Here is a 14548-nt window from a genome sequence, read left to right as displayed (position 1 = left end):
GTTACAAGCATTACATAACATCACTGAGATCAATTCTCCAGGCCAGGTCACTTAGCAAGTGAGAGCTGATTAATCCATTCCTACAGCACTGTTGAACTCGGTCCTGTTTTCTCCACTGGTCAGTTAGGCCCCTGCCCCTCTTTCAAAAGGCCAGTAGTGCCCCACCTTTGAAAGCAGACCGCGATTGGCTTCAGCTGGAATCCCCCAGAATGGGTGTGATGCTATTAGTTAGGCATGTTGCCATCTCAGCATGGGAAGGTTTGCATTAGTTTTAGCTTGGAGGGCTGTTAACTTTCCAGCTGCTAAACTGTTATTCTTGGTAAGTGTCCTTTGAACCGAAGAACAGTTTTCCTCCAGGCTGCACCCAGCTAATTAGCCCCATCTCTAAGACAGGCGTTTATTTAACTAGTAACTCCAGAAACAGGGACCTGTGGTTTTGGTAACTCATCTGGCAGCCGGCTGGAAACCCTACCCTCTCTCTGCTCCAGTGGATCCTACTCCTTCGCTCGCCTGATCTAGAAAGGCGGCCGTTTCCACGGACCCCTCAGATAATCCGCACGGCACTCGGCTCTGTCTACATCACACAAGTTCACAGGCGTCAATTCAGGGGCCGCTGCCTCTACTCAGCGGCTATACCCATAGGAACTGGCCATAGAAATAGGAGTCAGAGCTCATGCCAGGTGCTGAAACCTCTATGGGTTCTTCCCCTAGGGAGGAAAGAGTCTCCATTGGAGATGGACAGAGAAGCCAACTTTTCCTCCCACAAAATGGAATTCTGTGCACACCACTCACCCACAAAGCCCCAACAGAGAGAATTAGGGAGAAAATGGCTGCAGCTCCAGAATCCACCGCAACACGGAGAGTGTACAAGGATGAGAGAGGGGTACAAGAATGTACCATTACAACACGAGAGAGGTTAACCAATAGCAGTTGGTGGACATCCAAGATCAAAGTCAGCAGACATGATTCAAGAGACCAGCTTGCTGGTTTAGTTGCATCTATATTAGCAGATAGAAGAATTAGAGCAGACAGAAGGAGGACACTTTTGTTTCACCCAAATGTAATTTCTCCTCAAAACTAGAGGGGAGTCCAAGGGGCCAATGGGTGCAGACTTTAGAGTAGTCGAACTCCAGAACTAAAGTCTCCCCACGTTTAGACCTGATATTCTCCCCTCACCCCAATCTCTAATCAGCGTTTTCCTGTCTTCCCTTCCCCAGTGGGACAGACTCTTACCTCTCAGCATCATTGCCTCAGTTTCCCCTTAAGCTAGCTGGTGGCTGGCAGTCTCCTGGGTGGTTTGGTGAGTTGAGGTTCAGCCCTCCAGAATAAACCTCAAACACTTCTTTTCCCTCTCAGGAGTAACAAAAGGTCCAACAAGAAGCAGCCTTCCACCCAGCCTCTTATGGGTCACTCCTTCCCTGGCCTCCTTAGGGCACTCCACCCCAGTGACACTGGAAGCACCCATCTGAGCCTCCTGAATAAGGTGCAGGTGTTATCCGAGGCCTCAGCCACAGCCTGCAGCTTACAGGGCTCTTCCTTTTCACTTCGCCTCTCCTTGCGGGTCTGTCTACACGCTGTCCCAAGCCCCTTTCCATCAGCCCCACCTCACTGTTTTCCAGCCTAGCCACTCTAGAGCCTTTCCCCACATCTTGCCCCCAGTCTGAATGCTCTCCAACTGAGCACAGGGCTTGCCTTTTATACAGCCCCGCACGCACCTGACTTCAGTCACCTAACTCCGGGCTACAATTGCCAGCATCCCTTTGGACTACATTTCCCAGCATTCCATCACCTTAAAGGGCCACACCCCAATACTATTTGGGCTAGCGTGTGTCCACCACCCTTTGCTTTTCAAATGGCTCAGCACACTCTGGTGTGCCTAGCACTGCTGATGGGTCAAGGATTTGTGCACCATCAGCTGCTCTAACTGGCTGGTTCCTCCTGGCCCCAGATTAATGCCACGGTATCACCACCCAAAACTGGTGACATCACTGTCACAGCCCTGGTGAAGTCAACTGGTGGGCTATGACATCCTGGAATGAATGAGGCAGGAAGAGGGGCTCAGCTGATTGACCAGCTCCTGTGCACAAACATCCTCAGGACCAGCTGGCAGGACGCAAGGAACGCCAGGGAGCGGACAGCGCAGCTCGCTGGGGTTTAGCAAACTAGGAAAGCCAGTGAAGTCCCCCCTAGGGCGGCTGCAGTTCTCCAAGTCTGAGGTCACCCACCTCTCAAGACACCCTCACAGGAAGGGGAGGTGGCAAAGCCTGTCCGACCCACTCCACATGGGCTAGAGAGACATCACAGCAGCATCCTCCTCAGGCGACTGACACTCCAGGGCATGCAGCCACTCCACCCTGCCCTGCATAGCAAGAGGGGAGGACAGGACCCTTGGCTGGGGGTTAGCTGGCCTGTCCATCCATCACACTGCTGAGACCCTCTAGGAAGGGTCTGCTAGTGATGGAGGGGGCAAAGACCCCTCCCACTGAAGGCCAATCCTCTTCCCCTTCACTGGGGTCTGAGCATGGGTCTCAGAAACAAAGGGATGGGGGTGGGGGGGAATCTCCCTCTACCTCTTGGTTGCCATCACATGGAGAGGCTGCTGTTCCTGCCCCAGGGAAAGGGGACACCTTCCTCATTTTCCTTACTAATGAGAGGGAGCTGTCATCTCCTGCCAGGACTGACAGGACCCTCCCCAGACCTCCTACATTGGTGCCTTGAGAGTCAGGTGCTCGCACCCCGGTTCCTGCTTTCCCTACCCTGTACTGCCCTGATACCCACTGCCTGCTCCTTCTCCATCTCCCACTACTCCCCTCTCCCATTAGCCTTCCTCGGGGCTCTAACCTCAGCCCCCTTTCTCCCCACCTCAGGTGACTTCATCTGCGCCCACAGCTACTACCTCTATGGTGCTGGCTCCCAGACTGCTCCTCCCCCCTCCCATTGCCGTATCTCCAGCGTCTCCAGCTGGCTGTTCCTCTGTCACCTGAAATGCACAGTAGCAAATCCTGACCTCCCCTTCACTACTCAAGCCCTCTCCACTCAACCCTCATTGGCAGCCTCACTTAGTGATCCAAGATGGCAACCTCTGTGTCTAACCTGACTCCTAACTGACACTAGGAAATTGCTCCTTGTGGGCCTGCCAGTCCAACTTCCTCAACTGTTGGCTTCTATCCAGGGGCACAGTCTGGGGGCCCAGCAAAGACCCCAAGTCCTGGGAGAAGGGAAGGGGAGTTCAGATACTGTACATTACCCTTCACATCTCATCTGATTTCAATTTCAACCTGCGAGTGACTCCACTGGCTGCTGTGTGGATTGCAGACAGCAGGGTGACAGGGCCAGGGGCTGCTCTGGGACATTTGTGTATGGATTGGGCCCACACACTACCATGCTTTGCTCAAATATGTGCTCTACTGTGCCCCAAGCTTTTTGCCCACTGGATTTGCTCTTGCTGATGCCTGGGCCACAGCTCATCTTTGTACAGGTGCCTACAGACACAAACAAAAAGACTGCTAAGAAACAGACTGCCCAGAAATCTGGAAGGGTTAGAAACTCTCTTGCTTCAGAGACCACCACCATCTTGGAGAGGGTCAGGAAGAAGCTCTCCCATCTCCACCAGCTAGTCCATAATTGCCCACTTCAGGGTATCTTCCTTCTTCTTCTGAAATGGATGGGGTTGGTCCCCTGGCCTGTCCCGGCCAGGCAACTCCTCCACCATACTGCTTGGACCGTCTTTCCCTGCTAACTCGCTGCCTCTTTAAAAAAAGTCTCATCCAGCCAATCAGGCAGCAGAAACAATGCTCCGGCACTTGGCTGACCAATCACAGAGCAAGGAGTTTGCAAACAACCCAGAGTTGGATCATTGTTCCCCAAACCCTTTTAAATAACCTGTCTGCTTTGGGGTGGGGAGGGCAAATCCTGGCTCCATGAATGGCAACGGCAAAACTCACATTAACTTCCCTGGGGCCAGCCTTCCTCCTGTGAGGTGCTTCAGGGAGAACAACGGGCAAGTTTATTTGCAGCCAATATCTGGAGCAGCGAAAGCCAGCTACGAAGAGTCTTCTCATTTGGCAGGGCACAGAGACAGTCCCAGTGCTGGATGCACCCAATGCCTCACAAGCAGGGGCGTAGCTAGCACTGTCCATGCAATAGTTGAGCGATTTCCGCCCCCACTCCAGCCCTTCCCTGGATGGCCTTGCCATTGTGCATGTCCGGGTCATTCACTCAGCAGGTGCCATTGGATCTAGCTGAGCTTTAGAACCAATCGTCCTGTAAAGTGCAAAAATCCCCTGGCTTATCATAAGACACTTCCCTTGGACCATAGGAACCTTGTCCCCCACGAGCCAAAGGGGCACACACAGCTGAGTCTGGGGGATTGCTAGCATACAAGAAGCAAAGCCTGCAGACAGGAGTGGGGCCAGAGCTGTGTGCGCCTCTCACATCGGGAGCAGTGGCACTTGCTGAAGAGTAACTGTGCAACAAGAAACACCAGGACCCGAGGCCTTGGAATGAGCCAGTGAGGCTCCTTGCATGTCAGCACAGCTGCAGCAAATCTCCCTCTGTCACCCAGGCCCCTAGAGCTGCCAGCTCGGGGGTGGGGGGACGACGACGAGGGACTGAATTTCTAGATACACTGCGCCACCTAGTGTACGGTCATGCCTCACACCACAAGCACCCCAGAAGCCAGTCCAGCTGTTGCTGGAATTTAGTGTGGGGTTTGACCCATAAATCCCTGACTGGTTTGACCCTGGGTAGGGACTATTCCCAGGAAGGGCCTTGACCCTGAACCGCCTGCCCCTTGGTCTAGCAGAGGGAGATTTTGCTGATCTTTAGGACATGCTCCAGCTTAGCCATGATCCTGGGCTTTGGATGAGGGCCGGGGAGCGCTTGGATGAAGGCGGGTGGGTTGGGGAAAGTATCTTACACACGCCCCTTAGTTTCATATCCTGGCATGATCAGCTATGGCTTGTTGGGATGGGCACCTGGCGAGACAGCAGCCTTGCCCCTCATATGAACTTAGCTTGGTGTGCAAGCGTATGAGGTGGCAGGAGGGCACCACCCAAGGAAATGCCTGCCAAAGGCCATGGTTATGTTACAGCCGCACTGCTGTAGCCCTATAACATAGCTGCTGCCTATGCCCACAGAAGGGGGTTCTGCCATCCACATAATTAATAGCAGTAGTAGCTCGAGCAATGGAAGAATTCGTCCAGAGACTAGCAGCAGCTACACTGGGTGTTGGGTTGGGCTGTGATGCACAGGGCAGGAAATTTTTCACTGCCCTGAACCACATAGCCAGGTCAAGCTAATTTTTAGGTGTAGACCAGGCCAAAGTGTGGCCCGCCTAAATATAATCATTAGGCTATCACCACAAAAGCAAAGGTTACCAGGAGGATAAGGACTGAGTGCTACCTCGTGGTGCTTCTGGGCTGTCAAATGGAGCCATGAGGCATTTGATTCCAACCCAGTGCGTTTGGAGGAGTTGTGTGCCCCATGCTAGAGCCCAGGGATGCTCTACGGTTGCATAGAATAGCAGGATGCTGCTAGACAAATACTGGAGTGACCAATTGCGAAGGGAATTGGGCAGACAGCAGCTGGAGCACTGTCATTCAGGCGGCGTGGGGCAGCTTTCGATTTGGAGAGCAGTGGCCACTGGCAGATGAGCACAGTGCTGACACAATTGCCTGTCCTCTGGAAGAGATTGGCCAGGCCGGAGACTCCTCGGATGAAGCTTCTCTTTCCCTTGTGGAAAACTAAGGCCCCTCTGACTGACTAACTATATATTAGTGGTGACCATGTGCTCAGAGGCTGAGCTGGGAGCAGGAGCAGAAGCAAGTCTTGCAGCATGCTTGCTCCCACTTCCCACACCACACCTGACTGAGGTGAGCTAGCTGAGCCCCATGGGGATTCGTATCACAGGCAAGGTGCTGGCTCACACCCACACTGAGGCAGCGTGCCCTCATCGATAGGACGGTAGATTGGGACTCAAGTGACCTGGGCTCTGACACTGACTTGCCATGTGAATTTACCTCCCCCTCTCTGCCACCCTCGTCTCTTTAGAGAGCAGGCACTTTAGGGGAGTGCCTGTCTCTCATCATGAGTATGTACAGCACCTAGCACAATGGAGCCTGAGCTTGGCTGGAACCTCTAAGCACAGCTGCTGTGGTGTTCTGCTCCCCTCTCATCTAGCCTGCTGGCTTTCTCCTACCCATGCCCCTGAAGGCCAAGTGCTGCTCTGACTTTCCAGCCCAGCGTGCCAGGATGACTTGCCCATGTCTCACTGGCCAGCTGCAGTTCACAGCCTCACCAGCCTGGCCGCAGGGGCTGGAATCCGCTGACAAACTTCCCCAGCTGGTCTGTGGCTGGGCCACTCCCCTGGCTCGCAGGCTTCCCCTGGAGCCAGTGAGGCCTTTCACTAACTGCTCACCAGCTGCCGTGGGATTGGTTGTTGCCTACCAGGCTAATCATTCACCTACCACCCCCTGTCCCTTCATCTCATTTCCAGGTGCTGACCTGCTCTCCATGGCCTGGCACTATTTAGGGCAAGGTCTCCATGAAATGAGTGCTGGGTGCTCCAGCCCATGGCGAGCTGAGGCTGGGTCCCAGTTGGCTAGAGCCAGGCAAACGTCATTATTTGCTTGCCCTGAGCATTTTGACCCTATCCTCCATCCCTCTGCCCCACTGATGCAGGCTACAGAAAGGGGTCTGGCAGGGGCACGGCCTGGCAACACTTCCACCCTGTGATGTTGGGGCAGGACTACAGCTCGGATCCTCTGACCGTACTTGCTTCCCTGCACTAACTATGCCAGCATCGCCGCCCCTATCTTTTCCTGCCCCTATTCCTGGCTTTGTGCCTCTTCTTTGCTGTCCCATGCCTGACATGGCATCCCAGCCCACCAGGCGCCTACTCTCTGCATCAACCCACCTCCAAAGCTGTAGGGAGCAATGGAAAAGGAGCCTTGAGTACAGGCAGATCGAGCATCATGTTTCTTCTGCTGGCCAGATGGAGATGCCCTCGTTTGGCACGCTGAGTGTGGCATTTTCCAAAAGGCAGGCAGACCCCGCAAGAGACTGCTGACAGCATGAGGCTCCCTAGATGCCCAAGGTACTCAGCTCCCAAGGGGAGTTCAGACCCGGTGGGCAGAAAATGTCCTGTTCTCTGTGCCTCTTACCCAGCATTGCCAGTTGCCCAGAGTCTGCAGCCATGATTTAGTGGTGGCTGGCACTGCAGGAATGAATCCAGCTCTCCCCACAACCCTGCTCTGGCTCCGCAGCCCTAGCGCTTCAGGGCACGGGCCCCAGCTCTGCTGCTCCCAGAAGGCACAGGGTGCAGAGCGGTTAGACACAACGGGGCACTTCACCTGCTCAGAGACTCCCCTGCAGGAAGGGTCTGGTGCTCCATTTCCAATCTCAGTCCCCTATGCTGTCCCTATGTCGGGGACTTCACGCCCCAGGTCGAAGGGCCGGTGGCTCAGTACCAACTGGTGGCACAATCCCACCAGCACAGTCAGCCCATGGGCTGAGCTGGCTAATGGGGCCGTGTAGGCTGGAGTTCCAGGAACAATAATAAAGCCCCTACATACGAAGACATAGGAGAAGTATCATTCTGCGAATGGATGCTCTTGCAGGACCCATTCCGGAGCTTTAATCCATGGGGAGCCTGCCAAGTTTGAGGACGGGGAGGGGGGTTAAGCCTGGAATACAGACTGATCCAGCAGCTTGGGGCTAGTGCTATGTTAATGCCCTGGGCTGCACTGCTGCCCTCTACTGGACACAGACACTCAGGCAAGGTTTAGACGCTTTGCATGACAATTGTAAAAGCTCTGGAGCTGGTAATGCCACGTCATTTCTCCTCTAGCTCAGGGAGCAGCAGGCTGGGCTTGGGGGTCCAAAGCTGAGAGGTCTAGTCTTGCTGCCCATGGGCTGCTCAGCTGATGACTTGGTGTGCACAGGGCCCCATTTCTACACAGCCAAATCCACAAATTTGGGTGTCTTGCGTTCTCTCCCTCCAGCTGTATTTAGGCACCTAAATAACCTGCTTGCTGCACTGCCCCAGGGATTTAGGTGCTTAACTTGAGGCTCATGCATCTCAGGAAGTGTCAGCGAAGGGTCTGGTACTTGTCAGAACAGCACATCCAGTTACACTGGGAGCATTTCATGCTGAAGCTCCAGGACACAAAGGGATCAGGAAGAAATCCTTAGCCTTGGATAGAGCACTGCAGACCTGGAGACTCCAAAGTGCCCAGCATTGAGCAGTGAGAGAGACATGATCTCAGAATGGGACAGTGCAGTGGGGGAAGACACTGACCCAATGACGTCCCTGGTTGTAGCAATTCTTATGGTGCAACAAGGCATGAAGTTGACCCCAGAGCAACCAGCTGGACGGCTGATGTAATGGGGAGAGAGCGCATTGGAGGGTGGATTTCAAGATCAGACAGACAGGGAGAGGCCAGCCCAGGAGTTACCACACCCTTGGCTGTTCTTTCCAATCAAACAGCTTTATTTAGTAAAATCACAAGCACCGTGGAGACACACACCGACAGCTGGCAGCTTTGGCACAAGTTCAGCAAAGAACTGGACCTGATCTCCCAGCCCAAGCAACTGGTGTTAACATTGGGGTGAGGGAGCGTGGGTGGGATGACCCCCCACACACACACACACCTGAGGAGAGACCTCTGTAGGTCCCCTACTTTCCCCAGACCCCGCAAGGGAGCTGCTCAGCATCAGCCCATCCTAACCACTGGGCCGTAGGCTGGCAGTCTGCCCCTTGGAATTTGTCCCATCCCGCAGCAGGATGCCAAACTCCCTATGCCCATCCGCCAGGCAGAGGCCTGGCCAGGAGCATCAAGGTTTCTCTCGCTCCATGACTGGCTTACAGAGGGGCAATGGGGTGCTGCAGGTAGGTGGGCGAGGGCAAGGGTGGCACATTGTCCCTGAGCATCAAGCCCCTGCTCGTAGCCACCGGCCCCTGACTGCAGCAAGCTCCCACCTGGGTGATGGGGCCGCAGCCAGAGAGCTGGAGCTGGGGATTGGGGATCTGGAACGTGAGTCCCCATTGAGGGTTTCTGATGTGCTCAAAGACACGTCTCCACCCCCTGAGACAAGGCCAGTCCTCCGGCCTGGGACTCCAGGCTACCACGCGCAGCAGCCCATCCACGCATTGCACTCTGATTTGCATTCACCAATGCAGTGATTCATTAAGACAGCAATTAACTCCACCACCACCCCCACATGGGCAGAGCGCTGCGCCCAGCGGCCCTGCCCCAAGGAATGAAAATTCATAGCATGGTCACACGGCCAGGGGACTTGGGCACCCCTTCCCCCCACGGCCCTGCTGCTAGTCCCAGTATGGCTGGGAAACACCGCCCCCTGCTGAGCCAGACCCACTACTGCCAGCTCAGAGCTGTTTCCTGTCTTTGCCAGAAATTGGCACAAACCCTCTTTGCTAGGCAGTGACAGTCTGGGGCACTCGGGAGGAGGTGCCAGACCAGCGGCTTTCCTGCCACCTCCCTCCAGCTGGTGGTTTAATGACAGTAGGCAGCAGGTACATAGCATCACCCAGTCAAGGGTCTGAGAGCGGCGCGCCAGGGGTTTGGGGGGTACGCTGATCCGGGGAACGGAGGCACATAGAGCTCAGGTGACTCACCCAAGATCACACAGGGAGTCTGGACTAGAGCCAGAAGTGGAACCCAGGTCTCCTGAGCCCCAGTCCAGTCCCTTATCCACTAAGCTACCCTGCTCTCAATGCCTGCGTCCACCCGCAGCTACACCCACTTCCAGCTCCCCGCCCTGCCTGGGGCAAGTGGTGCTGCTTAGCCCCGGGAGCAGGGAGAGCCACTCGGCAGCCAGGGAGAGCCAAGGGGGGCCCAAGGGAGGGGCAGGCTCCCCAAGGGGTGCCCCATACCCCCAGTCAATCCCTGGAAGCTGGGGATGGCTCTGCAGAGCTCTGGGGCTGGAAGCAGCAGGGAGAGGGGCTCTGGGGCCGGGGAGGGGTTGGGATGGAGAGATGCAGCATGGGGAATGGAACCCTGCCCCCACCCCGCATAGACCCTGGTGGGTAGGAGGACCCAGGCCTTCCCTCCTTGGGAGGGGAAGGCTTGCGTTACTGCTGCAATGTGGTGAGGGGCCCTTCCAGGAGCCAGAGGAGGTAAATGCCGGGTTGGGGGCATGGACACTCAAGGCGTATTCCCCACCTCGAGTGCAAGCAATGGGAGAAAGCCTGGCATGTCATGCCCCCGGGGTGCAGCCTTTCCCCCACCCCCAAGCTTGAAGAGCCATGGGCTGGAAAGCTGGGCACTGGGTGTAATTTCATAGGGCTCCATGGACAGGCCCAGAGCACCTGGAGCACAGGCAGGGATACAAGCTGCCCCCCCCCCCGGACACAACAGGCAGCTGCCCCTCTGGGCTGGCACAGCTGGGTGGTTCTGCAAATGGTGCTGCCACCAAGGAACCCTGGAGTCCTGCCCACCCCCAGGCAGCTGCTTCTTACCCCAGCCCCTGTATGTCCATTGCCCCCATGAATTTTCACTCCCCGTCTCTCGCTTTGGTATCCCCCACCCCCTGCTGTGCCCCTCAGCCCTCCGCCGGCAGAGGGGGGACGCTGGCCAAGGAGGGGAGGAGGCAGGCGTAGATCTCGATGCCCCGCAGGAAGACCTGCTCGTTGAGGTACTCGTTGTGGTCGTGCAGCAGCACCGGGGTCCGGTTCATGGGGGAGAAGCCAAGGGCCGGGTGACCGGCCTGCAAAGCAGCAAAAGGAGAAGTCACTGCCACCGCGCAGAGCCTAGCGGCCATATCAAACTATATGGGATCCAAGGGGGGGGGAACCAATAGGGGGGTGGGGCTGGACTGAGCCACCTGCAAAGAGGCGATCGTGCTGTGTATTCCCCACCCCCCACTGACATTCAACCCCGTGCGGAGCCCCCTCCTGGCCAGCCCCGGCATTACTGCATTCCCACCCTTCACTGGCCCTGACCCTTGTCCCATGCTGGCCTGAACTGTGGGAGGCCATGCCAGTCTGCAGTGGGAGGTCTGGCTCATTCCAGCAGGGGGGCTCCCATGCGGCATCCGGCCCACGTGCCCGCCTCTCCGAGAGAGCTTTGCTGTGCAATGGACCTTCCCAGCATAGACACCCTAGGGCGGCAATGGCTGTCACAAGAGGGACAGATACCATGGGGCAGGACAGACAGAGGGACATCCGGCACTGGGGATTGCAGGAACACATGGCTTTTCCCCCTTCTTTAGTGTCTTGGGGGAGGGGACAGGACTCGCAGAAAGAAGCTCCCCTGACTAGTAGACATCTATCAAAACTAGGGCAGAGGTGGGCAGCGATCTTCTCTTTTACCAGGTTGGCACCACCCAGACCCCACATTCTCACCTCTGGGAAAGCAGCTTCCCCTCAACCCACTGCCTCAATACCCTCACCCTCATATATCTGAGACCATCCTAGCCGCAGCCCCAAGGACGCTGTTTCCTTAAGAAGAAACAATGTTTGTAGCGGGCCTGGCACAAGGCACTACCGTAATACAGCTAACCAATGGGAAGGATAGTAATATAGCACATTTACAGAGCACCGCTAGCCAGAGACTCTCAAAGCCCTTCCTGACAGCAGGTCAGTTCCCATTTTACAGGTGGGGAAACTGAGCCACAGGGGGCCATAACCTGCTCTAGGGAATTGGTGGCAGAGGCAGGAATAGAACCCAGGAGTCCTGACTCTCAAGCCAAGGCCATCCCCACTAGACAACAGACCGGAGTAAGAGACCAATTAAATTAAGACAGAGAGCGAGAGAAAGAAAAAGGGGATGGGGAAGAGGCCGGAGGAGGGGATGGGAGAACCAGGGAGACCCAGACAGAGCCTGAAGGACTTGCAGTGGGCAGGGGAGGAGGCAGACCGGGAGGAGGTGCCAGCACTCACTGCTCGGATAAAGCGGCTGTCCGTGGCGGCCGGGAAGATCTCATGCTTCAGCGTCATGTGCCTGCCAACAGAGACAGAGCCTGGGTGAGCCACCCCCCAGTGCGGCTATTCCCTCCCCCTGCCACGGGGAGCCTGGAGCCCATGGGTGAGGAGGCAGGACAGAGGGCACCCCCATGCGGCAGAACTGTGGAGGACCATGTTTAGCTTGCCCCTGCACCCCAGGCCTGCCTGAGAGGCATCCACTTTTGCGGAGCTTCCGAGACCCTAGGGTGGGGGGCGCAGGTGAGCCCAGCCTGCAAGCACTGTGCCAGCAGCATGGCTGGGGGGACAGCCACAAGTCCTACTCACATGTCTCTGCAGGCCCCACTGAATGCCTTCCACCACGGGTCGGACTCCTCGGTGCAGGTCACTGTCTGATCCATGTATTTCTACACCAAAGGAAAGAAAGGAGAGGGTTAAATCTTCCTCGGCGGGTGGAGGGAGGAGGCTGGGGTGGTGGCAGAGCAAGGAGGGTGAGAGGCTCAGGGGCAGCGTGGGGCAGGGGGGTGAGGGTCCAGCTGGGATGGGCTGCACAGGGAGAGCGAGGACAAGGAAGTGCCAAGCCAAGTTACACACACCCAATCAGATTTCAAGGGGCAGCTCCTCAGTGCCCTGCTGTTACCTGGTAGAACTTGTAGGTGACACCCTCTCCAGCTGCCCGGCACCAGGCTGTGAGCTGCTCCTCAAATGCCTGCAGGGGAGGGGGCAAACCAACAGGGGGCATGAGCAAGGGGGGGGTTCTCTCTCAGGTCCATGCTGTCAGCCCTTGTTCTGCCTCTCTGATGCCTCCCAGAATCCTTTTGTGCCACTGCTCGGCTCCAAAGGCACTGCAGAAATCGACGCAGTGCATCATGGGATGTTAGCAGCGAGTCAGCACCAGCTCTAGACTTCTGGCAGGCACCACTGGGGCGATGGCTGGCAGATCGAGGTCCCCCCCAAACTGGGGGAACGTGCACCCCGACCCCAGCCCCGAGGGAATGGGACTCCTGCCGGAGCAGGTACCGTACCTGCAAGTTGACAGTGGGCGGGATGCGGATGTCGAAGGTGGCGGACAGCTCTGAGGGCAAGACATTGAAGGAGACGCCCCCACTCAGCATGGTCAGGTTGAGGCAGGTGACGTCGCCCAGGGTGAGGTGCTCATCACACTTCAGTCTGCAGGGGGGAGGTCACACCCAGTGTCTGTGATCTGTGTCTGTTGGAGCCTTTCACCCCCCAACTACTCCCCCGGGAAAAGCCTCCGCCCCTAGGCCGAGGGGAGGGCAGAGCTAGGTCCAGAGATATGCCTCGCCTGGGCTGGGGCCATCAATGTGACACCCACGTGCACTGACACATGGTGCCAGGACACGCGTGGGTCACTGGGACGGCCACACTCTCTGCCACGTGGAGCCAGGCCCTGGATCCTGCCTTCACAACGACACTCCCTGTGTCCTCTGCCTGGATTTCAAAGTGCCTTACTGACATCAGTGAATTAACCCTCATGCCCCGCCCACTCCAGGAGGCAAGTCGGGGTCATCACGGCCATTTCCCATATGGGAAAACTGAGGCACAGAGCAGTGATATGATTCGCCCCAGGACACAGAGGGAGCCCGTGGCAGAGCTGAGGACAGAACCCAGGGGTCCTGAGTCCCAGGCCCGTGTGTGCATCCCTAACCCATCCTCTGGAGCTAGGACATCCACCTTCTCCCTGGGGAGCAAACGAGCCACAGGTTTCACGAGGCGCTGCCTCTTACCTCTGCTTCTCGCTCTCTCTGAACTGCAGGAGGGAGGTGATCACTCTGTTCTGTGGTGGGAACAGGGGGTGTCAGTGTCCTGACCAGCGTATTATAGCTACATCCCAGCTCCCCGAGACACCTGCACCCTCAGGGCAAGCAGCTCTGCCCTACACCCAGGGCTGCCCAGAAACAAACCAACTAGCTCCCACACAGGAGCCACAAAGGGGCGCTGACTGAGAGAGGCTGGGCCTGACGTAGCCGGGAGCTCCACCAACAGCCAGCGCTCCTGCCCCACTCCCCATAGTGCCCCCTGCTGGGAGAGACTGGGGTTGGAATGCCAGGGATCTCCCCTGCACCCAGGAACTCTGCACCATTCCTTGTTGGAGAGAAGCTGATGGTCTCTCCCTTGGTGCAAGAGGACTGCAATTCACCCTCTGTCACACTCACTTGCCCTTCCTGCTGAGAGGGCAGGTGATGAAGCCAGGGTGGGTGGCAATGCAAGTCCCTCACCCCCCAGAAGAGGGTGCCCTCTCTTACCAACTTCTCAGCAGCCGTGTTCTCAATGAACCGGGATCCATGGCCTGGGTTCCCCTCGCACTTGACTTTAATCCCTGCAAGTGCCGACGAGAGGGGGAGACATGTTAAGAGAGAGGGGGGAGGGAGAGAGAGAGTGGGCGAGCCTGATGCCCAGACACCACAATGATGGGTAGGTTAGAAACGCACAGAAAGACAGACACAAAGCAAGGGGACATGTCCTGGACCCTACTCACACCAGGCGCACTTCTCCCCGTAGAATACAGTGAAGGCGTCTGTCGGGTTGGCCAGGCCTGGGGGAGGGAAGGAGAAGACAGGTCACTGTGGTGGAGTGGGAGCCAAGCAGCCACTGCCAGCTGCC

At 56.8% G+C, this 14548-nt stretch overlaps 1 protein-coding gene across 4 annotated transcripts in view; it reads right to left on the bottom strand.

Moving 5' to 3' along the window:
- Positions 1–8470: 8470 nt before the first annotated feature.
- ACY1 (aminoacylase 1) overlaps positions 8471–14548 on the bottom strand; it is a 451002-nt gene continuing 444924 nt past the window's right edge. For all 4 annotated transcript variants that reach the window (XM_073352547.2, XM_073352546.2, XM_073352544.2 and 1 more), the window contains 8 exons: positions 14424–14480; positions 14191–14264; positions 13672–13721; positions 12949–13093; positions 12564–12632; positions 12251–12330; positions 11903–11963; positions 8471–10728 (listed from right to left, as the gene is read on the bottom strand). In XM_073352547.2, the coding sequence (XP_073208648.2) occupies positions 10564–10728; positions 11903–11963; positions 12251–12330; positions 12564–12632; positions 12949–13093; positions 13672–13721; positions 14191–14264; positions 14424–14480 (701 nt within the window). In that variant the 3' untranslated portion in view covers positions 8471–10563. The remainder of the gene's footprint in view (positions 10729–11902; positions 11964–12250; positions 12331–12563; positions 12633–12948; positions 13094–13671; positions 13722–14190; positions 14265–14423; positions 14481–14548) is intronic.

Source organism: Lepidochelys kempii, chromosome 7 (assembly GCF_965140285.1).
Source record: "Lepidochelys kempii isolate rLepKem1 chromosome 7, rLepKem1.hap1, whole genome shotgun sequence".
Classification (NCBI taxonomy): domain Eukaryota; kingdom Metazoa; phylum Chordata; order Testudines; family Cheloniidae; genus Lepidochelys; species Lepidochelys kempii.
This window is presented reverse-complemented; position numbering and strand designations above follow the sequence as displayed.